The sequence below is a fragment of the Ornithorhynchus anatinus genome, chromosome 6 (assembly GCF_004115215.2).
Source record: "Ornithorhynchus anatinus isolate Pmale09 chromosome 6, mOrnAna1.pri.v4, whole genome shotgun sequence".
Lineage (NCBI taxonomy): Eukaryota > Metazoa > Chordata > Mammalia > Monotremata > Ornithorhynchidae > Ornithorhynchus > Ornithorhynchus anatinus.
In genome coordinates this window covers 13148535-13175919 of record NC_041733.1, presented here as the reverse complement: position 1 = coordinate 13175919, position 27385 = coordinate 13148535, and the positions used below count along the sequence as shown (strand labels likewise).

The following is a 27385-nucleotide window of genomic DNA, read 5'->3' as shown; positions in this document are numbered from 1 at the left end:
TTTTCCTCTCCCTTTCCTGACTGTCCCCAACTGAAGTATCCCACATCTCTCTCCTCCCACATTCTTCTATCCAACTTTCCCCATCCATCTCCTCTTCATCTCCTCCCCACATTTTCTCCATCTCTTTCCCTCCATTTCACTTCTTTCCACCATCCCCTTTCTCCTCATCTATCAGGAGCTCCCTTATGGAGAGATTGGAAAGGATCATTTTAAAGACAGGTAATGACATCTAGAAGCATGGTATTTAAGGCAAATTTTTACTGCCCATTTCCCCCGTTTCAAAACTACCTCAGCATGTTGCCTTAAAAAGTGTTTGTGGCAGAGTTCTATATTCATTTTTAATTGGATTATTTTCAGTCACTGAAGGTGAATCTAATTTTTAAAAATCCTAATAAAGTTCAATAGTATGAATTAATAGTGGTTTCAGTAATAATATAGAACTTCTGGGATATGCCCCAGCCTGACTCAATCTGAACCAAGTCCCAGGACTGGGGCATCGGGATCTGGCTAGCATCTGAGTCGGATGAAAACAGAGCTTGGACGTTCTTGAAAGGACCTCCAAGAATCGTCATTTCCAGCAGGAAAAGCCATTATTAAGCACCTTGTGAAGGGACAGTGGTGCATTTAACACTTGTAAACACACACTTGTAAAAGATATAATCCCTGCCCTTGAACAGCCTAGAATCTAATGGGCCAGATAGGTTGACACAAATTGTCAGACATACTATAGATAAAAGAGAGTCATGGCAAGAAATATCCTGGGAACATCCCATTCCCAAACAATATATTTTACTTCTTCTCCTGGTTCCAAAATAATCCTGAAAGGGAAGAACTTTGGGGGGTGGAGCAAGAGGTGGTGTCTCAGTTTGGCTTGAACCTTAACACATTCAGTTTTCTCTTGATCCATTTCATCCTGGGAGCTTGTTTTTATGTCTTGTATTTTTATTTTATACTCCCAGCCTAAGTCCATCTTGACTTCTGCTGCTGAGGTCTGTGGCACAGATGTAGTGCTTATGTTCATAGGATATGGGAGGGGAACAAAGTGACTTTAGAGCAATGTGATGGGGGGAGGGGAAGTCAGGGAACACTTCTCACCCACTTCCCTAGATTTCCTCAAAGAACTTCTTTTGGTTTCCTTAGGATGTTATTACTTTATGTTATGTAACACTCATCTTTGCTTTTGGAGTGGCAAGGGCTTATTGGTATTTATGAGTGCTATTAATGGTCTTTTTTTGTCTTCCCTACAACCTGGGACTGCCATTCAGTAGACGTGATTCAAAGATTCCCAACCCAGAATCCCAATCCACTTCTCTGAGAGGCCTGGATATTTATGGAGGTTCCTGGGCAGAAGAGTCTGAGGCAGTAGTCTGGGGTTCTAGGAGAGTCTGGGGCAGGAAAGTCTGGGGTTCTAGGAGAATCTGGGGCAGGAAAGGCTGGGGCAGGAGAGGAGAGGAAAACTCTAAAGGATCAGGGGCTGGGCTGGATGCGTTTGGTGAATGGGACAGTTGTAGGGGAGATTTTGCTACGCCTCTTCTCATCTTTCTTTTCTGCATCTCAGTGGTCTCTGCTCCAGACCAGTTTCCCTCCCTCATGGAGGGCTTTCCAGAGAGGACCCTTGGGAAGAAATTGTGATCAGAAGAGTGGTGTGGCCAGAAGGAGGCAGACTTTCTCTAACTGCCTACCAACCTCACCTTAAGGTGCTTCATCAAGGATGTGAGACTGGAGGGTGTGTGTGTGTGCATGTGTTCGCATGCACACACGCGTGTGACTTCCTGTGCCTGTGTGTTGTCTATACACTTGGATCTGTGACCTTTGGGCATTTGATATTTGCCTCACCCCCAACCCACAGGACTTATGTACATATCTTTAAATTGTGTATTTTTCATTCATTCATTCAATCGTATTTATTGAGCACATACTATGTACAAAGCACTATACTAAGCACTTGAGAGAGTACAATTATTATAAATGATTTATTCATATTAATATCTGTCTGCCCCTCTAGACTGTTAGCTCATTATGGGCAGGGAGCATATATGCTTATTCTGTTGTACTCTCCCAAGTGCTTAGTACAGTGCTCTGCACATGGTGTATGCTGTGTCTTCGGGTCTCTGTGTCTGGATCCACCTTTGTGTACCTGGGTGTCACTAAGGTGGTCAGTCATGTGGTTTTACAATGAGTAATCCAGTTTTGAGCTGGACTGTCTTCTCTCCAGTACTGATGCAAGAATGGACACATTTACATTTGTTTTCAAAATTTCAACACCAAGTCCCCTTCACCATAGTTCCTGATGCTACTTCCATGGTTTAGATGTGTGACCAAGGAGAGGTGCACAAAGGCTCTGAAAAGGTTTTATGGGAGACTTAGGGGTCTGCCAGGCCAGCGCACTAGAATTACATGAAAATGATGAAACTCTACAAAATGGCACTTGTTTAATCAGCATGCTACACTGCGTCCCTGGCGTAACACGTGTTACTTGCTTCTAGTCAGCGAATCTAGTTGCTAAGAGGGACAGTGTCATCATCCTATGTGTCACTGGCTGTGGTCTGCCTAGATGTGTAGCTGTGGGCTATAGGTGAGAAGAGAATATTCTCATCAGAATCACACTCTTATTTTTCTATTAGTTGAAATCTTGAGATTAGAATTTATAAATTTAAAAAAAATTGCTAAAATCAATATCAGGTATAAATGCTCAAGCGTTAAGGTAACTTTAGGATTAACACCACTTGGGATGCCGGGAATTAAGCAGGGAAGACTTCCTGGTGGAGGTGGGGTGAAAAATGGGATGATTTATGGTCTGATGGATTTGTCAGTTAATTATTTGTATTTATTTATTAAGCACTTACTGGGTGCAGACTACTGTATTAAGAGCTAGGGAGAGTAAGATATAACAATATAACAGACACATTCCCTTCCCATGACAAGCTTATGGTCTAGAGAGATTTGAATTGGGAAAATATTCCAGGTGGGGCCTTGGAAGGGAAGGGTGTAAAGTAGTCAGAGAAGGTGATTTGAGGAGAAGTGAAGAGTGTGATTTGGGAAGCAGTTGGTGAAGATGGTTGCTATGTAAGGTGGAGAGAGCTACTGGAAAATGTTGAAGTCATTGCTAAGGAGTTTCTGCTCGATGAGGAAGAGACTGAGTTGCTATAAGGAGGTTTTTGAAAAGTCGAGAGAACATGTGCCATATGACCTTTTATGACCTTAATAATAGTGATAATAATGATGGTTTTTGTTAAGCCCTTACTATGTGCCAAGCACTGTTCTAAGCACTGGGGTAGATACAAAGTTCTCAGGTTGTCCCAAATGGGGCTCACAGACTTAATCCCCATTTTACAGATGAAGTAACTGAGGCACAGAGAAGTTAACTGACTTCCCAGAGTCACACAGCTGATAGGTGGAGGTGGCAGGATTAGAACCCGAGAGCTCTGACTCCAAAGCCTGTGCTCTTTCCACTAAGCCACGCTGTTTCACAGATGATCTGGGCAGCAGAGTATGTTATAAATTGAAGGTAGGGAAGGTTGGAGACTAGTTGGAGACTAGGGAGGAGGAGGTCATGTGTGACTTGTTTGAGAATTTATGAGAATTAGCTCCACAGGGTTGGCCATTTTGGTGGAAAGGAAAGCACTATGCCTAATGGACAGAGCACAGGCCTAGGAGTGAGAAGGACCTGGATTCTAATATCCGCTCCTCTACTTCCTTCTTGTGACCTTAGTCAAGTCACTTAACTTCTCTGTACTTCAGTTACCTCATTTGTAAAATGGAAGTAATACTGTGAGCCCCATTTGGGACATGGACTGTGTCCAACCTGGTTGACTCGTACCTGCTCTAGCACTTAGTACAGTGTCTGGCACATAGTAAGCATTTAACAAATACCCTAAAAAAAGGAAAAGACAGGAAAAGAAAATGTAGAGAGAGAACTGAAAAGTGGTTAGGAGGGTGGTGGTGTTGATAGAGATGGGAAAGTTAGGAGAAGGAGTTGGTTTAAGAGAGATGATGAGAAGTCTCAACTTTGGAAATGTTAGGTTTGAGGTGGTGCTCAGTCAGTCAGTCATTTGTATTTATTGAGCGTTTACTGAAGTGCACTGTACTAAGTGCTTAGGAGAGTACAATATAACAGAGTAACAGACACAATCTCTGACCACAGTGAGCTTACAGTCTAGAGGGGGAGACAAACAGATATGCCCATAAGTACTGTGGGGCTGGGAGGTGGGGATGAATAAAGGGAGCAAGTCCGGGTGATGCAGAAGGAAGTTGAAGTAAAGGAAAAGAGGGCTTAGTCAGGGAAGGTCTTTCGGACAAGATGTGCTTTGAACGGGGGAGAGTCATTGTTTGTCGCATGTGAGGAGGTAGAACGTTCCAGGCCAGGGTCAGGACGTGGGTGAGAGGTCGGCAGTGAGATAGATGAGATTGAGGTGCAGTGAGAAGGTTAGCGTTTAAAGGAGCAAAGTGTGTGGACTGGGTTGCAGCAGGAGAGTAGCGAGGTGAGGAAGGAGGGGGCCAGGTGAATGAGGGTTTTAAAGCCAATGGTGAGGAATTTCTGTTTGATGCAGAGCTGGATGGTCAACCCCTGGACTTTCTTAAGGAGTGGGTAAACGTGGCCTGAACAAATATAGAAAAATGATCCCGGCAGCAGAGTGAAGTATAGACTGGAGTGGGGAGAGACAGGAGGCTGGGAGGTCAGCAAGGTGGCTGATGCAGTTATTGACCTGGAAGCAAGAGGATTTGTATAGAGTAATTGTCTGTCAGATATGAGAAGGGAGGACATTCCAAGCCAGAATCAGGAGTGGGTGGTAGCTCAGTGGCGAGATAGATGAGATCAAGGTTCAGTGAGAAAGTTAGCATTAGAGGAGTGAAGTGTGCTGGTTGGGTTGTAGTAGGAGAGTAGCAAGGTATGTCCAACCTGATTACCTTATATCTATCCCAGTCTTTAGAACAATGCCTGGCACTTTGTATAAGTGCTTAACAAATACCATATATATATATGTAACAGGAGAGAGGTTGATGCTGAGGAGGTATTTTGGGAAATCCTAAGTGGGTAAATGAATGTAGAGAAACATGGTGTAGTGGAAAGAGCACAGGTCTGGGAGGTAGAAGGTCATGGGTTCTAATTCCAGTTCTGCCAATTCATTCATTCATTCAGTAGTATTTATTGAGCGCTTACTATGTGCAGAGTGCTGTATTAAGCTCTTGGAATGTACAATTCGGCAACAGAGACAATCCCTGCCCAATGACAGGCTCACAGTCTTGTCTGCTGTGTGACCTTGGGCAAGTCACTTCACTTCTCTGTGCCTCAGTGACCTCACCTATAAAATAGGGATTGAGACTGAGAGCCCTACGTGACAGGGATTGGGTCCAACATGATTTGCTTTTGTCTGCCCCAGCGCTTACTACAGTGATTCATAATAATTATAATACTATTATATTATCATTATTGTATAGGGTAATTGTTTGTCAGATAGGAGGAGAGAGGACATTCCAAGTCAGAATCAGAATATAAAAAAAATTACGATAATAATGATTTATAAAAATTATGGTATTTGAAGATCACACAGCAGACCAATAGCAGAGCCAGGAATAGAGCCCCATGACCTTCTGACTCCCAGGCCTGTGCTCTGGTGGAGGAAAAAGTTGGTATAGTTTAGGCATGCATAAGGGTAAGCCACCCTGGAGGCAGTAGACCTATCAACATTGTTGGACGGCAAAGCTTCCTCAAAACAAAGCTGGAGAAGGCAGTGAGAGCAGGGAGGAGAGAAAGGCATTGAGCCATTTAGATATGCAAAGGTAGCACGAGGAGGGTGGGGGAAGAGGAAGGAAAGAGGAAGTGTGTGCTATGAAAATAGAATGAGAAGCAGACTCCTGGCCTCTAAAGAGATCTCTGTAAAACCTCAGAGCCAGGAAACCACCCCATCTCAGCTCCTCAAACCAACACCCCCAGTGAACTGGCTCCTTTTGCCCAGGCGGTCTGAAGCGGGGTGCTTACCACCTCTGGGATTTCAGAGAGGTTTCTAATCGACGTCTGTATTTCTGAGGGGGTTGAGCTGTGAGATGGTCAGGTCCTACGCTCTTGAGGTGGAAAGGAGGAGAGTGACACATCACCCTTTTGGTGGGTAGGCTGAACCTGAAGGTCATGTCAGGAAAGTTTTCTGAGCTGATGGCCTGGGTCTGAGCTGCTGCCATCCCACGCTGCCCTGGGGAGATATGGAGATTCCTCCCAATGGCTGGACCCTCTCTTTCCTCCTACTCCTTCTCGGTAAGTGTGCAGAGAGACAGAGTCAGACCCTATTGCTTCCTCTCTCCCCCTCCCCAATCCTCCCCTCCCCATTTCCTGGTAATTGTACATTGAGGTAGACAAGTACATGGATGAAGGCTTCTAACTGTGATTTTAACCAGCCCAGAAATAGAATCGTTTCATCATATTAATATCTACCTCTCCCTCTAGATTGTGAGTTCGTTGTGGGCAGTCTGTTTGTTGTTATACTGTACGCTCCAAAGAGCTTAGTACAGTGATTTGCACACAGTAAACCCTCAATAAATACGATTGAATAAAGAGTCAAAGGGACTAATCAGAAGAGCCCCATCTATAGTGGCTAAATTAGTTTCTATTAATTTAAATTAGCTTATGTTGCATCTATAGTTAGCTAAATGATTGTGAATTTGATTAAAACAATGTTGGCTAGGCTCTTTGTCACTTGGAGTATTTTAAGAAAAAGAGAGTGGTTAAAAGGTGCCGTATAGATTGACTACTGTTTCCCACTCACCAGCTAGGGACAATAGAATTGTAAATGTGCAGCTCCGAGGTTTTATTGGAAGCTTGTTAGACAAGCTGAGCTCTGGACATAGCGGAGTCTTGATGGCAACTCTGCTGCATGGCTATGGAAGTTGTCTGATAGAGTGCGTAGCTGGATTTTTACTGGTTAACATTCACTGGAGGTAGAGTGGGAATCATAGCTGCGTTGAATTCCATTTCATAATTAATACTAATTATGGTATTTGTTAAGCACTTACTATGTACCAAGCATTGTTCTAAGCGCTGGGGTAGATACAAATTAATCAGGTTGCATATAGTCCCTGCCCCACATGGGGCTCACACTCTTTACAGATGAGGTAACTGAGGCCCAGAGAAGTGAAGTGACTTGCCCAAGGTCACACAGCAGACAAGTGGTGGAATTAGAACACAGGTCCCACTGACTCTCAGGCCCCTGCTAGGGCAAGAGTTAGAGCTGACCAGGGAGAGTGACTTTATCTACTTGTTTCTTGGATACTTAGTACAGTTTTCCTCACAGAGTAAGCATTCAAGAGATACCACTGATTGTTGATAATAATAATAATAATGATAATAATAATTTTTATCCTTCGCTAAGCACTCTCTTATAACTGACTCCAACCTCTGCTCCTGTAATGCCCAGCATATATCCACTATAGATTTACAGCACTTAGAATCAGGGCAGAGAGAAATCCCCTCTTGCACAAAGAATTTTTGAAATTTTGGAAACCTCACAGATAAATCTGTTCATTGTATTGGAAGCCTATGTACTCTTCCCACTATTCTCCTGGAGTGGATGCTGATTTCATTGCCCTCATTGTGCACTGTCTCCTCTGCTTCATACAAGAACATGTAAGATCCTGAGTTTCCAGGAGCAGGTATAATAATAATAATAATGTTGGTATTTGTTAAGCGCTTACTATGTGCAGAGCACTGTTCTAAGCGCTGGGGGAGACACGGGGGAATCAGGTTGTCCCACATGGGGCTCACAATCTTAATCCCCATTTTACAGATGAGGTAACTGAGGCCCAGAGAAGTTAAGTGACTTGCCCACAGTCACACAGCTGACAAGTGGCAGAGCTGGGATTCGAACTCATGACCTCTGACTCCAAAGCCCATGCTCTTTCCACTGAGCCACGGACCTTTAGCATGGTCCAGATAAAGAGAAGAATCAATCAATTAGTCATTCAGTCATGTTTATTAAGCATTTACTGGGTTCAGAGCACTTGGAAGAGTACATTATAACAGAGTTGGCTGATATGTTACCTGACCACAATGAGTTTACAGTCTAGGGGGCAAGGGGAGTAGATTTTAATATAAATAAATAGATGAATAATGGCTATTATAATAATAATAATAGTATTTGTTAAGTGCTTATTGCATGTCAGGCACTGTTCTAAGCACTTGGTAGATACAAGGTAATCAAGTTGCCCGACATGGGGCTCACAGTCTTAACCCTCATTTTACAGATGAGGTAACTGAGGCACAGAGAAGTTAAGTGGCTTGCCCAAGGTAGCACAGCAGACAAGTAGCGGAACCAGGATTAGAATCCACAACCCCCAAGGCCTTTCTCTTTCCACTAAGCCACATACATAAGTGCTGTGGAGATGAGGGAGGAATAAATAAAGGGTGCAAATCCAGTGCTTAGAACATTGCTTGGCACTTAGTAAGCAGTTAAATACCATCATCATCATCATCAAAAGTGAGGGTGATGCAGAAGGGACTAGGAGAAAAGGAATTGAAGGCCTAGTCAGGGAAGGGTCTTCGATGAGATGTGCCTTCAGGAAGGTTCCGAATGAGGGGAGAGTGATCACCTGTTGGCTCTAAGGAGAGAGGGAGTTCCAGGCCAAAGGCAGGATGTGGGCAAGAGGTTGGCAGCAAGATAGATGAAATTAAGATACAGGGAGTGGAATGGTATTAGAGGAGCAAAGTACAGTGACTGGGTTGTAAGAAATCAGGAAGGTGAGGTAGGAGGGAGTAATGTGATTGAGTGCTTTAAAGCCCAAGGTAAGGAGTTTCTTTTTGATTCAGTGGTGGGTGAGCAACCACTCAAGGTTCTCTGGGAGTGGGGAAACATGGCTTGATCGTTTTTGTAGAAAAGTGATCTGGACAGCAGAGTGAAGTATGGACTAAAGTGGGGAGGAAGACAGTAGGAAGGGAGGACAGCAAGGAAACGGCTGCAATAATCAAAGTGGGATAGGATAAGTGCTTAGTAGCAGTTTGGATGGAGAGGAAAGGGTGGATTTTAGCAATGTTATGAAGGTTGAACTGACAAGATTTGGTGATAGATTGAATCTGTGGTGAATCCATGAGATACTCAGGCCTTCCTGTGAATGGGAGATTGAGTTCACTGACCTGTCCTGACCCTTGTCTCTCTTCCCCTCTTCAAAGCCCTACTGAGAGATCACCTCCTCCAAACGGCCTTCCCAGACTGAGCTTCCCCTTTTCCCTCTGCTCCCTCTGCTCTCTCTCTGCTCCTCCTCCGCCCTCTGCTCCCTCCCTCTTCCCCCCTTCACCTCCCCTCAGTTAAACTCCCTTTCCCTCTGCTCCTCCCCCTCTCCCTTCCCCTCCCCTCAGCACTGTGTTCATTTGCATATATTTTTATTACCCTATTTATTTTGTTAATGAGGTGTACATCCCCTTGATTCTATTTATTGTGATTATGTTGTCTTGTTTTTGTCCATCTGTCTCCCCCGATTAGACTGTAAGCTCGTCATTGGGCAGGGATTGTCTCTATCTGTTGCCCAATTGTACATTCCAATCGCTTAGTACAGTGCTCTGCACATAGTAAGCGCTCAATAAATACTATTGAATGAATGAATGATTCTACAATCCAGTCACTTTGTGGCACCGGTTTAGACAGGGAGCAAACACAGAACCTTTGGCTAGTAGCCCAAGGTGGTAAGGGGAGAAAATGTCTAAGCTAAGAAAAGACTACCTCACTGTCAAGGGGTGTCTCTACTTCCCTTCACTGTGGTGGTGAATGAGGTGCTCTAATAATAATGAAAATTGAAATATTTGTTAAGTACTTACTATGTGTCAAATATGTCAAATACTGTAAGGGAAGCAGCTTGGCTCAGTGGAAATAGCATGGGCTTGGGAGTCAGAAGTCATGGGTTCTAATCCCAGCTCTGCCGCTTGCCAGCTATGTGACTATGGGCAAGCCACTTAAATTCTCTGTGCCTAATTTCCCTCAACTGTAAAATGGGGATTAAGACTGTGAACCCCAAGTGGGACAACCTGATCACTTTGTATCCCCCCTAGTGCTTAGAACAGTGCTTTGCACATAGTAAGTGCTTAACAAATGCCATCATCATTATTATAATTATTACTAAGTTTTGGGTTAGATACACGATTACAAGGTAATAAATCTCTTTCGTACATGGTGTGCGTAGTCTCAGGGTTAGGGAACACAGGTATTTAATCCCCATTTTACAGATGAGAAAACTGAAATACCAAGGAGTAAATTCGTTCAGGGTCACATGACAGGCAAGTAACAAAGCCAGGATTGAAACCCAGATCTTCTGACTCCCAGGCCCATGCTCTTTCCACTAGACCATATTGCTTCCCATGAACTTCCCAGCTCTGAACAGTACTTGGAGCTGAGGTGAGTCAAAAGAGAAAAAGAAGACTTGGTTCTGCCCTCCAGGTATTTCCAAACTACTGGGGAAATAGTGTTACCACGAATATACTATGTGTAAGTCATCAAAAATCACAACTCACAGAAGCAAAGAACCCAAGTGATAGCTGGATGTGAGTCTGAAGCCCCTAAACTTAATTATAGGGGTAAGCAAAGGCTGGCTGGAGCTGCAGATATCAGAGTCTCAGTCAAGTGGAACTAATGAAGAAGAGGCAGCTCTGATGGATTCTGAGCAATGTTTTCAAGAAGAGGAATGATATGGTTCAATGTTGAGGAGGTCAAAGAGCAGTTCAGTTAGAGAGTAGCATGAATAATGGTTTGTTTTGGGGAGAGAAAATTATGTGGGACTGAAAGTATTTTAGCCTGACTGGAGTAGAGAGTATACATAATAATAAACAATAATAATAATAATGATCATTATTATTATGACACTATGTGCCAAGCACTGTTCTAAGCACTGGGATAGATACAAGTTAATCAGGTTGGACACAGTTCCTGTCCCTCATGGGTCTCACTCTCTTAATCCCTATTTTACAGATGAGGTAACTGAGGATTGCAGAAGTGAAGTGACTTGCCCAAGGTCACACAGCAGACAAGTGGCAGAGCTGGGACTGAAACCCAGGTCCACTAGGTTGCATTGCTTCTCTTGGCAGTTTGAGTCCATCATTCTTTCAGGGGGCTGGTTTGGCCTATGAAGGTGTTAGACATTGGTGCAGGTCCCTAGTCTGACCCTCGGGATGCATGAGTAGCTACTATCTAGCCAACTCACTCTGCACACCACTAGTGCTCTGAAGGGAGAAAAGCCCTTGGGGTGGGATGATATCAGAACCTCATGAGCCAGCTTGAGTTTTCCTCTAGCAGATGCAGAGATCACCCTGTAGAAAGGCCAGATATGTGAATTTTTTTTCCTAATTTCTCTAAATAATTTGTCTTCTAAGAGGACGATGGACTTTCAGCTTTCCTCATGTAGCAGTTGGTTCACCATTCCCAGTTACAGTGCAGGTGAGAAGGAAGGGTGAGAACTTCTTGAGGAAAGAAATGATTCAGCTTCCCCACAGGCAGATGGTCCAGTAACAGTGTTTCTTTATTTCAGGATTCTCCCAGGCTTCACTCATTGAAAACTGTCAGATTTCACTCACCGGAACAGTTGGTCGGTCTGTCCTCCTGCCCTTTGCCTTCGGACTCAAGACACCACTTCCTAATCCTCTGTTTGTTAAATGGCATTTCTCTGAGAAGGAAATACTTGGCTCCTTCACAGGCCAGAACTGTTCCATCAGTGCTGACTGTGGGAATCTCATCCATTGTGCAGAGAAGAGGTTCTTTCAGGGTCCGCACTATCAAGGCCGAGTGGAATTGTTCCCTGAAAACTTTTCTCTGCTCCTCCCAGACCTGAGACTCAATGACAGTGGAATTTACACTGTCAGAACCAATAATGTAATTATGAAGATCAATCTGTCAGTGTTCGCAACGGTGACGGAGCCTCCTGACACCTCCAGATCAACAGGTACGGAGCCACTACTGGAGTATTGTGGGGCAGCCGTAGGCACTGGGGACTCTACTATGGTAACCATTCTCCTGGGACAGTTAAAGAGAGAAAGAGAAAGAGAAATAGAGAGAGAGAAGTCATTGCAAATTCTTTGTCAGATAAGATTACAGTATCAACAGTCCTTCTGCATTGTATATCCCTATTCGATCCACAGTTCCAGATGAGGTTGGAATTGAAGATGAAGAATAATCTAGAAATATCCCACATGTGCAAAATAAAACAAACTCATACTGTTACCAGAAGGGCCAAGGAATCAATCTGTGGTCTTTATTGAGTGCTTACTGTGTGCAAAGCATTGCACTAGGTTCATTCATTCAATCGTATTTACTGAGCAGTTGCTGTGTACACATCACTGTAAAATATCACATTAAAACAGACATATTCCCTGCCCATAACGAGTTTACAGTCTAGAGATGAACTTTTATGGTCAAGGTTCTTGGGCCAGTACAATGCAATAGAGTTTTCATTCATTCATTCAATCATATTTTTGAATGCTTACTGCATGCAGAACACTGTACTAAGTGCTTGGGAGAGTACAATAAAACAATAAACAGACACATTCCCTGCCCAAAGCGAACTTGCAGTTTTTAGTCACATTTTCTGCCCACAAGGAGCTTACACTCTACAGATGGAGACAGACATTAAGAGAAATCATAGTTATGTACATAAGTACTGCGGGATTGAGGGTGGGGTAAATATCAAGTGCTTAAAGATCCTAGGGCATAGGTGATACAGAAGGGAGAGGGAATAATAGAAATGGTAAGCTCCCCCTCTAGACTGTAAGCTCACTGTGGACAGGGAACGTGTCTACCAACTCTGTTGTATTGTTATATTGTAGTCTCCTAAGGGCTTAGTACAGTGCGCTGAACACAGAAAGCTCTCAATAAATATGATTGATTTGAAGCCTCTTGGAGGAGGTGTGACCTTAATAAAGCTTTAAAGGTGGGGAGAGTGGGAGTCTATTGTGTATGGAGGGGGTATGGGGGGGTGGGCTGAAGTTCCAGGTTTGAGGGAGGATATGGGCAAGGTATAGGTTGTGAGATATATGAAGCTGAGGTAAATGAGTAGGTTGATGTTAGAAGAGCAAAGAGTGACCACTGGATTGTAGTAGGACATGAACGAGGTAAGATAGAAGTGGGTAAGCTGATTGAGGGCTTTAGAACCAATGGTATGATTGATGGGCAACCAGTGGAAGTTATTGAGGAGTAGGGAGAAGTGGACTGAACGCATTTTAGAAAAATGATCTGGGTAGCAGAGTGAAGTGAGGACTGGAGTGGGGAAAGACAAGAAGCAGGGAAGACAGCAAGAAGGCTAATGAAGTAGTCATGATGGGATTTAATAAGTGTTTGGATCAGCGTAGTAGCAGATTGGATGGAGAGGAAAGGGTGTATTTTAATGATGTTCTGAAGGTAGAACTGACAGGATTTGGAGACACTGAATATATGGGTTGAATGAGGTAAAGGAGGATAATGCTATAGTTATGGGCTTGTGAGACAATAAGGGTAGTGGTGTTGTCTATAGTGATGGGAAAGACAGGGGAGGACAGGGTTTGGGTGGGAAGATGAGGAGTTTTTTATACATGTTAAGTTTGAGATGTCAGGGGTACATCCAAATAGAGATGTTCTGAAGGCAGAAAGAAAAGTCAGACTGTAAAGAGAGAGATCAGGGCTAGAGGCATAGGTTGGGAATCATCTGCGTAAGGATGGTAGTTGAAGCGGTGGGAGCAAATGAGTTTTCCAAGGGAGTAAGTCTGAGCATAGCAGACAAGAAATTGTTTTCCCAGGTCCCAGTTTTTCTTTCACTAAGTAAGCCTTAGGCAGAAGAGAAGATCACCACTGTTGCATCTCTCTGACCCCAATTCTCTTGGCTATTTCTCCCTGGTGCGTGGCTCAGTGGAAAGAGCACGGGCTTTGGAGTCAGGGCTCATGAGTTCGAATCCCAGCTCTGCCACTTGTCGGCTGTGTGACTGTGGGCAAGTCACTTAACTTCTCTGTGCCTCAGTTCCCTCATCTGTAAAATGGGGATTAAGACTGTGAGCCCCACGTGGGACAACCTGATTCCCCTATGTCTACCCCAGCGCTTAGAACAGTGCTCGGCACATAGTAAGCGCTTAACAAATACCAACATTATTATTATTATTATTATCTCTCTAAATAGCAGTAATTCTACCAGCCCAGTCTGTGCTATTCAGAGCTGACCAACCAACTCTGTTCTCTTCTTCCCCTCAGGCCTACAAGCCCCTCTGTGAGAGGTAGTTGTGTACTTAAAAAGGTGCAGTCATTCTTCAAGCCTGTAGGTTGCATCTCTCCAAGTTGAACTTAGCACCAGTGAGAGACGCAGGCATAGTGGACCTAGGCCAGGGTGTTAGCCTGGTCTCCAAGAAGTTTCCACTCAGACAGGACCCATGTGACCCAAGTGGAACAATTTCCAATAGCCTCTTGTGCCCAGCCTAACCACAACTGTGGCCAAGCAGTGAGGTGGAGGTTGGAGTTGCCAGCATCTGGGGCTAAAAACCAGTAAGAAGATGAAAGAATGTCAGGCAGACATTCCCTGCCCCGACTCCTATAGGGGGAGAAAATTAATCATGGTCTGGCCTGTCTGATGATTGCCTGGCTCATGGATTATTAAGCATTTGGAAGAACTTTTGCAGAGTCGGGTCATCTCTATCCTAGAATGCACTGATGGAAAACTCAGGTGGGAACCAAACTGTGAAAGAGAACTCCTCTTCTCTGCCACAAAAGTGGCCCTTGAAAGAGACTAAAGGCTGTTTAGTACCCATTGCTTCTGAGTAATGGGAGGCATGGTCTATTTCCTTTGGTGTTCCTTGGTGAAATTTTGTGCTTGTCTTGTCTTGTCTTATGCTATCGAGTCATCTCTGACCCATAGTGACACCATGGACACATCTCTCCCAGAACACCCCACCTGCTTCTGCAATTATTCTGGCAGTGTATCCATAGAGTTTTCTTGGTAAAAATACAGAAGTAGTTTACCATGGCCTCCTTCTGCACAGTAAACTTGAGTCTCCACCCCTCACCTTTCTCCCACGCCGCTGCTGCCCCACACAGGGGAGTCCTGATTTGTAACAGATTGCCTTCCACTTGTAAGCCACTGGCCAAGCTAGGAATGGAATGGATATGCCTCTCCTTGACTGTCCCTTCCATAGCCGAGACTGGTAGAGTACTGGAAACACTCCAGGTATAACCCTGAGAGGGTAATTTGTGCTAACCAAATCAATGTTTTTATTGAGTGCTTACTGTGTGCAGAGCACCATACTAAGCACTTGTGAGAGTACAATACAACAATAAACAGACACATTCAAATTCCCTGCCCACAATGAGTTTACAGTCTAGATGGGGAGAGACAGACATTAATATAAATAAATAAATAACAAATGTGTACATAAGTGCTTTGGGGCTAGTAGGGGGGATGAACAATGGGAGCAAATCAAGGTGACCAAGAAAGGAGTGGGAGAAGGGGAAAGGGAGGATTAGTCAGGCAAGGCCTCTTGGAGGCTATGTGCCTTCAATATGGGTTTGAAGTTGGGGAGAGTAGTTGTCGGTTGGATTTGAGGAGGGAGGGTGTTCCAGCCCAGAGGCAGGATGTGGGCAACGGATCAGCAGAGAAATAGATGAGATTGAGGCACAGTGAGAAGGTTAGCATTAGAGGAGCGAAGTGTATAGGCCAGGTTGTAGTAGGAGAGTAGCGAGGTGAGGCAGGAGGGAGCAAGGTGATTGACTGCTTTAAAGCCAATGGCGGGGAGTTTTTGTTTGATGCACCGTACTTGCACTGAGGAATGTACGGCAGAGTAGGTAGACCAAATCCCTGCCCATAAGGAGCCTACAATCTACAGATGCTGATAGAGTCAATACCCAGCCCAAAGTGGGGTGGAGGGGGTGGGGACATGGGGGCACATGCCACCCTTTTATACACATCAATGGGTTGGGAGAGAGCATCCACATTTTTGGAGTAGCTGGTGACAATCGCTTCCAGAGCAGAATTACTGCCCTGAGTGCTGGATAAATAATAATAATAATTGTGGTGTTTGTTAAGCCGTTATGAGCTAAACACTATACTAATTGCTGGGGTAGATACAAGGTAATCAGGTCCCACATGGGGCTCACTGTCTAAGTAGGAGGGAAAATAGGTATTGAATCCCCTTTTTGCCAACGAGGGAACTGAGGTACAGAGAAGTAAAGTGACTTGCCCATGGTTACAAAGATAGTGTCAGAACTGGGATTAGAACCCAGGTCCTCTTACTCTCAGGCCTGTGCTCTTTCCATTAGGTCATGCTGTTCCTTGCTGGTTGAGAAAGCAACTAGCTCACCGTTAGGGTTGTGAGATGTCCTGAATGACAGGAAGGATGGTGCTACCTGGCTGACAGAAGAATTCTATGAGGACCCAGACAATGAAAATACACGATAGGCCAAACCTGGCTGCAGGAAAAGAGTTATTGGTGCAAAATTTGCTTTCCCTACCTGAATGGAATAAGACAAGCCTTCTCTGAAGTTTTAAATCAACTTCAGGAAAGATTAAGGGCCTGGTAGTCAGAAGGTCATGGATTCTAATCCCAGCTCCGTCACTTGTCTGCTGTATGGCCTTGAGCAAGTCACTTCACTTTTCTGTGTCTCAGGTACCTCATCTGTAAAACAGGGATTAAGACTGAGCCCTGTGCGGGACAGGGATGTGTCCAACCCAATTTGCTCCTACCCCCCCCAGCACTTAGTACTGTACCTGGCACATACTAAGTGCTTAACAAATACCATAATTATGATTAATTATTATCACCCTGGGTAGCTGAGAATGGTATTTCTGGAGGCTGAAGTCATCTTTACCCTCAATCAACACTAGAAAACCAGGGAATCCTGAAGCCGGAGAGCCCTATTGATTGGCTGATGCATTTCCAGCTTTTCCAGCAGCCAGCCCTGATTCCCACCGTGCTTTCTGGCTCTCTGGCTCAGTGCAGTTTGCAGCCTCCCTGGGGGGGGGGGGGTGTCTGCTCCATTTGGCAGTGGGGGCAGGGAGCTGAACAGGGATGCCAATCATCTGGGCAATGCTGCCAAAGGCCAGGGTTCCCACACCCAACAGAAACAGGGCATGAGGTTTCAGGTTCCTGAACAAAATCCAGCTTCTCAGGGTGCAAACTCACATTGTTCTGCTGACACTGTATAGCTAGCTTCCTTTCTATTTCAGTGAAAAGGCAGCTCACTCAGGATTTCATTTTGTAAGTGAGCGTTAGCATTTGCTTCAGGTACACTCAGTCTCTCAGGACAAAATGCACAGCTGCCTCTTCCCTTTTCTAACTTTGGAACTAAAGTGAGGGAGTCAGTCAGGCCTGTTGCCCCAGAATCTTCGATTCTGAACCTGTTGTTCTGGGTGCAGGAGAACTAGACTGGGGTCAGACCCAGGAGGGATGCAGTGATGGGGCTTTTCTTTCTCCTTTAGGTGTGTAATCTTGGGCAAATCACTTACTTGCTTTGTGCCTCATTTTTCTCATTTGGAAAATGGGGATTAAATATCTGTTGTCCCTCTCCACTAGATTGAGGGACAGGGACTGTGTCTAATCTGATTGCACAGTGCCAACCCCAGTTCTTTAGCCCAGTGCTTGCCATACTGTAAGCATTTAACAAACACCACAAGTGCTATTATGGCTAAGTCCCCTGCTATTACTGATTATTATAAATCATATTTATTGAGCACTTACTAAATGCTGTACTAATAGTTCACAGGCTGTTGCCAACATTGTCCCAGAGTTCAAAAAGCCTGAGGGTGTTGTCTCCTGTGCTAGAACTGGGAGGGAGAATGGCTCCTTTGAGCCCCTAGAAGTGCAAGATCCTAAATGAAACAGAGGCAGGATGGAGCAGAGCCCAGGTTGTTTTCACTGCTGGGGACCTTCTCTTGGGGACAGAGTTGGTCTATCTGTCTACAGAGGCAGGATGGAGCAGAGCCCAGGTTGTTTTCACTACTGGGGACCTTCTCTTGGGGACAGAGTTGGTCTATCTGTCTATCCATCTGTCCCCGTGGACTATTGGAAGGGGGAAGATGGAGTCAGGGAGACAGATGGACAGGTGAGCAGGATCTGGTAGCAGGGTCAGGCTTGGGGTGCAAGCTTTGGGTGCCTTGGGGTACTTGTAGGGGGTACTCTTTGTGGAGACAACCAACTGCAATCCTGAGAATTATGAATAATGGAATCCAGGGTCCAGTGCCATTCCAATATCTCCCAGTGTGCATGCTCTATTTCTGGGACTTGGAATGTTTTAGTCTTTTAACCTCTTAAAATACATGGGGCAAGATCCAGCCCTGTCCTGTTGGCAATACTGTCCTCTTTGATCTCCTCCCTCAAAATGAACATAACTTCATATGATATTTTTATAAACTAATTATTAATTATTTCTAAATGAAACATTACAATTAATAATGTCTTCTTTTTTAGCAGGGAAAAACAATGACAACCCAGATTTTGGGGCTCTAATTGGAGTCATCATTATCGCAAGTTGCTGTGTTTTCATCCTTCTCCCCTTGCTCATTCTGTTCTTGATCAGAAAGATGAGGGGTAAGCTGATGAGAGCTCTGTGATTTTATTTGTACTGAATGTAAATGATTGTCAATCCTGGTAATATAAAGAGAAAAAATTGGACAACTTACAAATATGGTGGGTTGGAGAGGCAGTCAACCATGGACTAAAATGATAATAATTGTGGGATTTTTTAGTGCTTACTATGTACCAAGTACTTTTCTAAGTACTGGGGTAGATACAAGATAGTAAGGTTGGACACAGTCACTGCCCCATTTGGGGCTCACAGCCTAAGGGGAAAGGAAAACAGGTACTGTATCACCATTTTACAGATGAGGAAACTAATCATAAATAAATTGTGGCTTGCTCAAAGTCACACAGCAGGCAAATGGCAGAGTCTCCTGACTCCCAGTCCTGTGTTATTTCCACTAGGTCAACTTGCTTCTAAGGGCAAATCCAGGAATTGGAGTGAGGTGAGAGGATCTCAACCCATCCAAGACTCTCCCCTCCCAGAGGCCAAGGCGAGAGGTTCTAAGTCTGTAAAGGTCTGTGGTTGGTGATATTTCTGGACTGGATCTCTTAGTATTTGATAGAAGGGCCTTGTTTTATGGACCCAGAATTTTTCACTCTGCAGGAGGGCCCAATATGGTTCAGGGCCCTTTAAGAAGCAGATGGTAGCTGGATGGGAGATGGAAATTACAGGCCAGTAATAGTGACTCTGCATGCCCAGCAAGTTGCCATTTGCCCGACCTGAGGCCTTCAGTGCTAAACTATTTCTTTGCCTACAGAACGTGCCCAGAAAGTAAAGGAGAATAGGATCATACAGCAACTACAGGTAAGGCCTGATTGTTCTCTGGCAAAGGGCTCCATGTCTGTGGGAATAAAGAGACTGAACACTAGTAACTGAGGGCTGGCAGGAGCCCAGAGCTCTTAATAATAATTGTATTTTTTTAAGCACTTACTGTATGTCAAGCTCTGTTCTAAGAACTGGGATAATAATAATAATAATGATGATGGTATTTGTTAAGTGCTTACTATGTGCCAAGCACTGTTCTAAGCACTGGGGTAGATACAAGGTAATCTGGTTGTCCCATCTGGGGCTCACAGTCTTAATCCCCATTTTACAGATGAGGTAACTGAGGCCCAGAGAAGTTGAGTGACATGCCCAAAGTCAGTCAGCAGACAAGTGGCAGAGCCGGGATTAAAACCCACAACCTCTGACTCCTAAACCCGGGCTCTTTCCATTAAGCCACAGTTCTCTTCTCACATGAGGTTCACAGTCTTAGTAGGAGAGAGGACAGGCATGGAATCCCCATTTTACAAATGGGAAAACCGAGGACTAGAGAAGTTAAGAGATTTTCCCAAGGTCACACAGCAGGTAAATAGGGGAGCCAAGATTAGAATTCACGTTCTCTGACTTCCAGTCCTGTGCTTTTTCCACTAGGTCATGCTATTTAAATGTTTTCCTTGTACATCCAAAGGATTGAAATAAACCCTTGTAAACATTTTATTGTTTGATTGATTCCTCATATCAACCCCCACCACTGTGCAGCTTTAATCCTGTTTAAAATTATCATTAACATCATGCAACTCTGTAGAAACACTGCTGGATTCTGTTCGTAGTATTTCAAGATGCTCAATAGAGCTTCCTCAGAACTGACAGCTAACTACTCTTGTAGTTAGTTACTATGTGCAGAGCACTGAACTAAGCACTTGAGAGAATACGATACAACAGAATTAGCAGACACATTCCCTGACCATAATGAGCAATCAATCAATCAATCAATAGTATTTGTTGAGCACTAATTAGAAATAGAACTCTGTGCTAAGCGCTTGGGAGAGTGAACAAAGGACCTACTAACGTCTCCACCTTCTTTCCTGAATTCTCTTCTCTTTCCTCCTGACACAGGAACTATATTGCCCTGAGCTATCTTCCCTGAAGACTCTGACCCTGCTCTTAGATTTCAAGACTTGTGTGTCACGCTCTCTAAATCCCCTACTGCAAGTCTAGTGTTACAGGATTTTAATTCTTTTTCCCTATTCCTGGTAAATATTCCAAAGTCCAGTCTCACAAAGCAAAAATATTAGCCTGGGAGGTAAGGATGACATGATGATGGTTCCATATACCCTGGCCTAACCCTACATTTAGAGAAGGTCTGTGAGCCCAGGTAATCAATAAAGTTCAAAAAAAGTATTGGAGAGGTGAGTGTTCACTCAGGGTCTATTTAGAAGGACTGCAAAATATTTAAAAAGGGCTAAAGGCCACTTCCTTTCAACTATTTTTGCTGAACTGTATCTGAAGGCTAATGATAATGTCAGCAGCCCACATATTAAACACTGCCGATATAGGAAACAAGTGAGTCAGTAATCTAGTGTAATCTTTATAGTCTGTGGCTAAACCAAACATTTCCTGTCTAGAGAGGTAAGGCAAGTCTGTAAATCAAACTGGGTTCTCTTCACTAAACAGGCACCTTTTCTCCAACCATCCAAGATCTCTTTGGGACATTATCAGTCAATTACTCTTCATGGTAATAGCTTCCAGTCAGCAAAATCTTCATCTGGATTGCCCAAGTGTTTAGTAAAGTGTTCTGCACAGTCTGAGAAGCATCATGGTGTAGTGGAGAGAGCACGGGTCTGGGAGTCAGAAGGTCATGAGTTCTAGTCCTGGCTCTACCACTTGTCTGCTGTATGACCTTGGGCTAGTAGCTTCACTTTTTCTAGGCCTCACTTACCTCATCTGTAAAATGGGGATTTAGACTGTAAACCCCATGTGGGACAGGGACTGTGTCCATCTCGGTTTGCTTATATCCGCCCCAGTGCTTAATACAGTGCCTGGCACGTAGTAAGTGCTTAACAAATGCCATAAATATTATTAGTAAACGTTAAGATACCATTTATTGATTGATTGGCTAAGCAGAGTCACCTATTCAGGACAGGACTTAAATTTAGGGTTGGAGAGTATGGTGCATTTTGGGAAGGGCTGAGCATGTTTGCACTATACCAGTGTCCTGGAAATTTCCCTTTCACTCAGCTTGAGTTGAGGGAGTTCAACTCAGTCACATTCCTTGGCTCAAGATTCCTGCTCACAAACCCAGTCCTTATGGCTGTTGTTTCACTCCTGAGGATCAGATGGGTCTGCAGCTTTAGTTGCTTCCTGTGCGCCTCACTATGGGCCTTGAAAGGGCCCGAAACCCTTGACCTCCTGTTTGTTCATTTCATGAAGCTTTTACTCTGATTGACCCTGTTCTTCAAGACTTGAGGGTCACTCTCTTAAATCCCCTAGCCCTGCTGCAAGCCTAGTGTTACAGGATTTTAATTCTTTTTCCCCATGCCCAATAAATATTTCAAAATCAAGTCTCACAAAACAAAAATATTATCCTTGCAGGTAAGGATGATATGATGATGGTTCCATATACCCTGAGAAGCAGCGTGGCTCAGTGGAAAGAGCACAGGCTTTGGAGTCAGAGTTCATGCGTTCGAATCCCAGCTCGGCCACTTGTCAGCTGTGTGACTTTGGGCAAGTCACTTAACTTCTCTGTGCCTCAGTTACCTCATCTGTAAAATGGGGATTAAGACTGTGAGCCCCACGTGGGACAACCTGACTCCCCTGTGACTACCCCAGCGCTTAGAACAGTGCTCGGCACATAGTAAGCGCTTAACAAATACCAACATTATTATACCCTGGCCTAACCCTCCATTTTGAGAAGGTCTGTAAGCCCAGGTAGTCAATAAAGTTCAAAAAAAGTATTGGAGAGGTGAGTGTGACCATGACTCTGACCTGACACAAGTCCAAGATAAAGTCCTAGTCTTCTGGGCCCCATAGAGAAACCCCATTCAGAGTCTTCTTGAACAAAGTGTGAGCTCTTATTTCTCCCCAGTCCCTGGTGAAAGGAGAGAAAGGGAGGGAAAGAAAGGGTCCCCTCCTCCCGCGGGCTGTGAGAGATAGAGGACTGAACCTGAGCTCTCTGGCCCCTCCCTTAAAGGGGTCCCAGACCCCCTCCAGGAGAGCTCCCTCAGCCCCGATCAGGGCTTGCCAAGCTTGTCTTCTTGTGTAGCACAGCTCCATATAAGCCCCACCCCAGCTCCGTCAGTCCCCCCAGCCCAAGCTGCAATCCCAGGGGAGGGAGCCATCAGAACCCTAACATCAAATGGTCCTGCTTCCCTCTGCCTGTGGGAGCTAGCAAACTTCCCACCCTCCCAGAATCTAACCCGGCAGCTTGGTTCACTCACTTTCTCTTTATTTTCATCCAGATGTCGAGACCAGAGAGACACTGCCTGACGACTCAGCCACTCAGCCTCTCCACAGTTTATGCAGAAGTTTCAAGAACACAGGGGCACGAACCATCCACCCTAGATCCGTTTCCCATATATTCATCCCTCCAGGTCCCAGAGCGGCAGGCCCGGAGCCGGGCCCAGAAGGAGCAGCATTTCCAGGGTCCACATTGAGTTCCCCCAGCTACGAGCTCCCCACATTGACTTTGACAGGAACCTGGAGTTACAGAAGAAGGGCTGGGCTGGGGAAAATACAAAGGCATACCCTCCCCGAGGTTGGCAGGGGCTGGGCAAGGCTGGGGCAAGCTGCAGCAGGGGCCTTGCTGGGCAGGGCTGTGGAGGCCATCTTTCCTTTTCCTGTTTCATGACCATTTCTTGCCCGTATCATAATAATAATAATAATAATGATATTTGTTAAGTGCTTACTCTGTGTCAAACACTGTTCTAAGAGCTGGGGTAGATACAAGGTAATCAGGTTGTCCCCCGTGAGGCTCACAGTCTTCAGCCCCATTTTACAGATGCGGTAACTGAGGTACAGAGAAGTTAAGTAACTCGTCCAAAGTCACACAGCTTATATGTGGTGGAGTCAGAATTAGAACCCATGAACTCTGACTCCCAAGCCCGGGCTTTTTCCATTAAGTGACACTGCTTCTCAAGCAGCAGTACCATATGACTCCTCCCCTCCCTCCTTGCCTCACGACTCCCCTCCTGCTTCTCTTCCTGGGTGTGTTGGGTGTAAGGGGAACTTGTGTGACAATATACTTCCTTGCTTTTGCACTTAGTTAACCTGGAATAAAGTATTTGGTTTCCCACTACCAGGTAGATGGATGTGTGATTGAAGGGTGGGTCCCCATAGAAAAGAGACAAGATGCCTCCTCTGGGCTCAGACCCAAAGCTGATTCAGGAAGTAGAATGACAATAGCCAGGATAAGCCACCCGGTCTTGTAGGTGCTCTTCCACTGGTCTAGGAAGTTGGGGTGGGCAAGACCTCTAGCTAACATCCCACGGAATGCACATTTTTTACCTTTAAGGTTTTTTCTTTTTCTATCCAACACCTACATTCTACACCTTTTACCTGCGAAGTATGTCCCTTATGATGGGGTCACTGATGGGGAGATAGTATTTATTAAGTGCTTTCTATGTGCCAAGCAATGTGCTAAGTGCTAAGGTAGATATGAGATAATCAGATCAGACTCTTTACCTGTCCTACACAGAGCTCACAGTCTAAGGGGGAGGAAGAGCAAATATTTAAACCCCAGAGAAAACCGAGACACAGAGAAGTTAGATGACTTGCTCAGGGTCTCACGGTAGGGAGCAGAACTGAGATTAGAATCCAGGTCCTCTGACTCTCAGGCCCATGCTCTTTCCCCTAGGCCACACTGCTTCTCATTGCCATCGTCCTTGTTATTGTCCAGAGAGGAGAGTGGGACTTGTAGCACATAAGCCAGCTGGATGTGGGGATACAGCCCTGGATGACCCTTATGGCCCAGTAGGAATGGCTGATAGGTAACGGGTCCTGGATGCCCCATCTTTAGAGTTGTCTCCCCTCTTGGGAGACTTGGCTAGTGGGGGATGGTCTTTAACATTTGGACCTTCCAAATCTTCCCAGAGATAGACATGTGCTCTCTCCTGAAACCACAGGCCCTGTTCCCTGGTCTATCACTTATGCCCTCTTCCTACTGTTCTTACCATTTTCTGACTTTAATCTGTCTAGTTGGTCGCTAGCCCTGGACCTTCCAAATCTGCCCAGAGGAAGAAATGTGCTCTCCCCTGCAACCACGGCCCTTGTCCCCTTGTCTATCAAATATACCCTCTTCCTACTTTTCCTCCCATTTTCTGACTCTAATCTTTCTAGTTGTTAGGACAACTGGGTTTGTGGTGTTGTCGCTGTTGCTCTTTATTTTGTTTTGGCATTTCTCCCTGTTTTCATAAGATTGTGGAAAAGCCCCCAACCATTACTAAGCCTCTCTGAGGGTGTTAACCAAAGGTGGCTAACAAAATGGGTGAACACACAATTTTGGTTGCCCCTGCTGCTGAGGTCACAGCAGTAATCTCTTCCATGACCTCAGTTTGCATCTCTTCTCCCTACAGACCAATGCTACCCCCCGACTAGGGAGGTGGGTAGGGACAGCGAGCACTCATCCTCTTATTGGCCAGAACGTGGAAACCTGTGGTACTTCACATGGCCAGACCCAGACCATAAGAGAAAGCAGAATTCCTTGGACCTAGAGGGCAAAGGCCTGGCTTGTGGGTAGTGAAATAGTATTCTCACTAAGGCTGTGTTTGGAAAGCTATTTCAGTTGATCGGGGATTCAAGTTGTCTCCCTCCCCTGAAATATGTACTTCCCATTAAACAGGGTCTAACACCTATCAAGCTTGACCCATAAGTGGTTAGCCTGTTCATCCAGCCATGCCTGCAATAAACAGTCTTACCATTTCCTGGAACCAAAAAAAATGAAGTGAAAATTGCTGCTTTCAAGAAGCTTACTCTGTTTTCTGGGGCTACAACTTACCATCCCCCATGGAACCCCCCTAAATTCTAGAAACACTTTCCACCAGCAGAGGGGATCCATTCATCACAGGGTTAGGATCATAGAACAGAGGGACCTTAGATGAGATCAGCTTGGGTGACAAGCATTGCCTGGAACTTGTCTTTAGGTGGCTCTGTGAAGCATGTATATTTCCAAGTAATAGGACATCTGAAATGGAACACTTCCTTCCAAAAATATAATTTTAAAATTGTGGTGGACTAATATTTCTGCTCATATGAACTGTTGTACAAAGCCCATTAAAGAAAATCAGAATCAGAATCAACTATCGTTTTGCTTTATATAATAAGTTCATGTCCGTTTTCTTTACCATGTGTGAGTGTTTGTGTGTTAGGTTAAACAGAAAGCAGCCACAGAGATTTAGTTGCTAATTCCACTGATATCTGGTTGGAAAAGAAAATGGCAACATTAGCTATGAGAAATTTTGAAAAATGTACCTTACCAGGTGAGTATGGAAATGCTCCTTGCAGCTCTTTGGAGAGGGAGTTTGGCCTAGTGAAAAGAGCACAAGCCTGGGAGTCAGAGGACCTGGGTTCTAATCCAGACTCCGCCACTTATCTGCTGTGTGACCTTGGACAAGCCACTTGTCTCTGTGCCTCAGTTCCCTCATCCGAACTGGATTCAATTACTGTTCTCCCTCCTACTTAGACTGTGAACCCCATGTGGGACCTGATTATCTTGTACCTATCCCTTTGCTTTCCCTCTCAGGATCATACCTGGAGAGTTTCCAGTACTCTATCAGTCTCAGCTATGGGAAGGAGAGTCAAGCAGAGGCATATCCATTCCATTCCTAGCTTGGCCAGTGGCTAGTGAGTGGAAGGCAATCTGCTACATGTTAAAACTCAGCTGTGCTGGTAGTGGCAAGATAAGAGAGAGTTGAGGGTGGAGATTTAAGTTTACTGTGTGGAAGAAGGCAATGGTAAACCACTTTAAACATTACCAAAAAAACTCTATGAATGCACTACCAGAATGACTGAAGATGGAGGTGGGGCATTCTGGGAGAGATGAGTCCATGGAGTCGCTATGGGTTGGAGGCGACTCGACAGCACAAGTCAAGACAAGAGGGATCTGTCTACCATGTGTGAGTGTTTGTGTGTTAGGGTAAACAGAAAGCAGCCACAGAGATTTGGTTAGTACAGTTCTTGATGCCCAGTAAACAGTTAACAAATATCTCAATTATTATTATTATTATCATTAACAGAAGAGACTGGTAATGTGTCTTTGAAGACTACTTCAGATAGGTCTGATAGGGGAAAAATCTTATCACTTTATTCATATTATTTATTACATATCAAGTACTAAAACTTCATGGCACACTTATACTTATTACGTTTCATTCCAATCCCCCAAACTCCCAGCACAGGGAGGTCTACACTAGCTGGTGCATTTCACTTTAACTTGGAGGAAAATTAATCAAAAAATCAATAGTATTTATTGAGCACTTACTATGTGCAGAGCATTTTAGTAAGCACTTGGGAGAGTATAATACAACAGAATTAGCAGACACATTCCCTGCCCTTAATACGCCTGCAGTGCTGAGGGAAAGTGGGTTTTAAACATTCAGATCCCTTAGACCCTGGAAAGATGTTATTAATTGCTGGGCTATAGATAAAAGAAGTCTGAGGCCATAGCTTTTTTTGAAAAGTGTCAAATTTTGGAGGAAGTTTGGAAATCACTTTCTCTCATGGGTTCAAATTATGTTCTCACTTGCCTTTTCTTTCACACCTTTTACACATAAATGGATGCCATAACAACACCTGAAACACAAAGTAATGTTGTAAAGATGGATTGAATGTATGTTGTGGGTGTTGCTAGAATGGATTTGAAGAGTAAAAAAAATTATGCTCTTCCAGTAGAAAGTCCCTCCCAGACCCACAGCACTTATGTACATATCTGAAATTTATTTATTTTTATTGATGTCTTTCTCCTCCACCCACCTCAAGATTGTAAGCTCACTGTGGGCAGGGAATGTATCTATTGTTGTGCTGTACTCTCTCAAGTGCTTAGTACGGTGCTCTGCACACAATAATCTCTCAATAAATAGAACTGAATGAATGAAGTCAAGAGTTCTCTAAGGTTGCTGCAATCGATCAGTCAATCATAT

At 44.5% G+C, this 27385-nt stretch overlaps 1 protein-coding gene and 1 non-coding gene across 4 annotated transcripts; both read left to right on the top strand.

Annotated features, from left to right (window-relative positions):
- The first annotated feature begins 5547 nt into the window (after positions 1 to 5547).
- Positions 5548 to 23182, top strand: LOC114812814. 3 transcript variants are annotated; one of them, XM_029067114.1, is made up of 5 exons: positions 5548 to 6250; positions 11497 to 11907; positions 18380 to 18499; positions 19249 to 19295; positions 22712 to 23182. In XM_029067114.1, the coding sequence occupies exons 1-5, from the start codon at positions 6199 to 6201 to the stop codon at positions 22904 to 22906; spliced, it is 825 nt and encodes a 274-aa protein (XP_028922947.1). In that variant the 5' UTR covers positions 5548 to 6198; the 3' UTR covers positions 22907 to 23182. The 3 variants fall into 3 exon arrangements, with proteins under 3 accessions (XP_028922947.1, XP_028922946.2, XP_039768403.1); XM_029067113.2 differs by lacking the exon at positions 5548 to 6250 and adding an exon at positions 11020 to 11405 and having other exon boundaries at positions 18383 to 18499; XM_039912469.1 differs by lacking the exon at positions 5548 to 6250 and adding an exon at positions 11021 to 11405.
- Positions 23183 to 25979: 2797 nt separating this feature from the next.
- On the top strand, positions 25980 to 26117 carry LOC114813097. The gene has a single exon (XR_003760708.1). It is a non-coding gene; the product is annotated as a small nucleolar RNA SNORA7 (small nucleolar RNA).
- The last annotated feature ends 1268 nt before the right edge of the window (positions 26118 to 27385 follow it).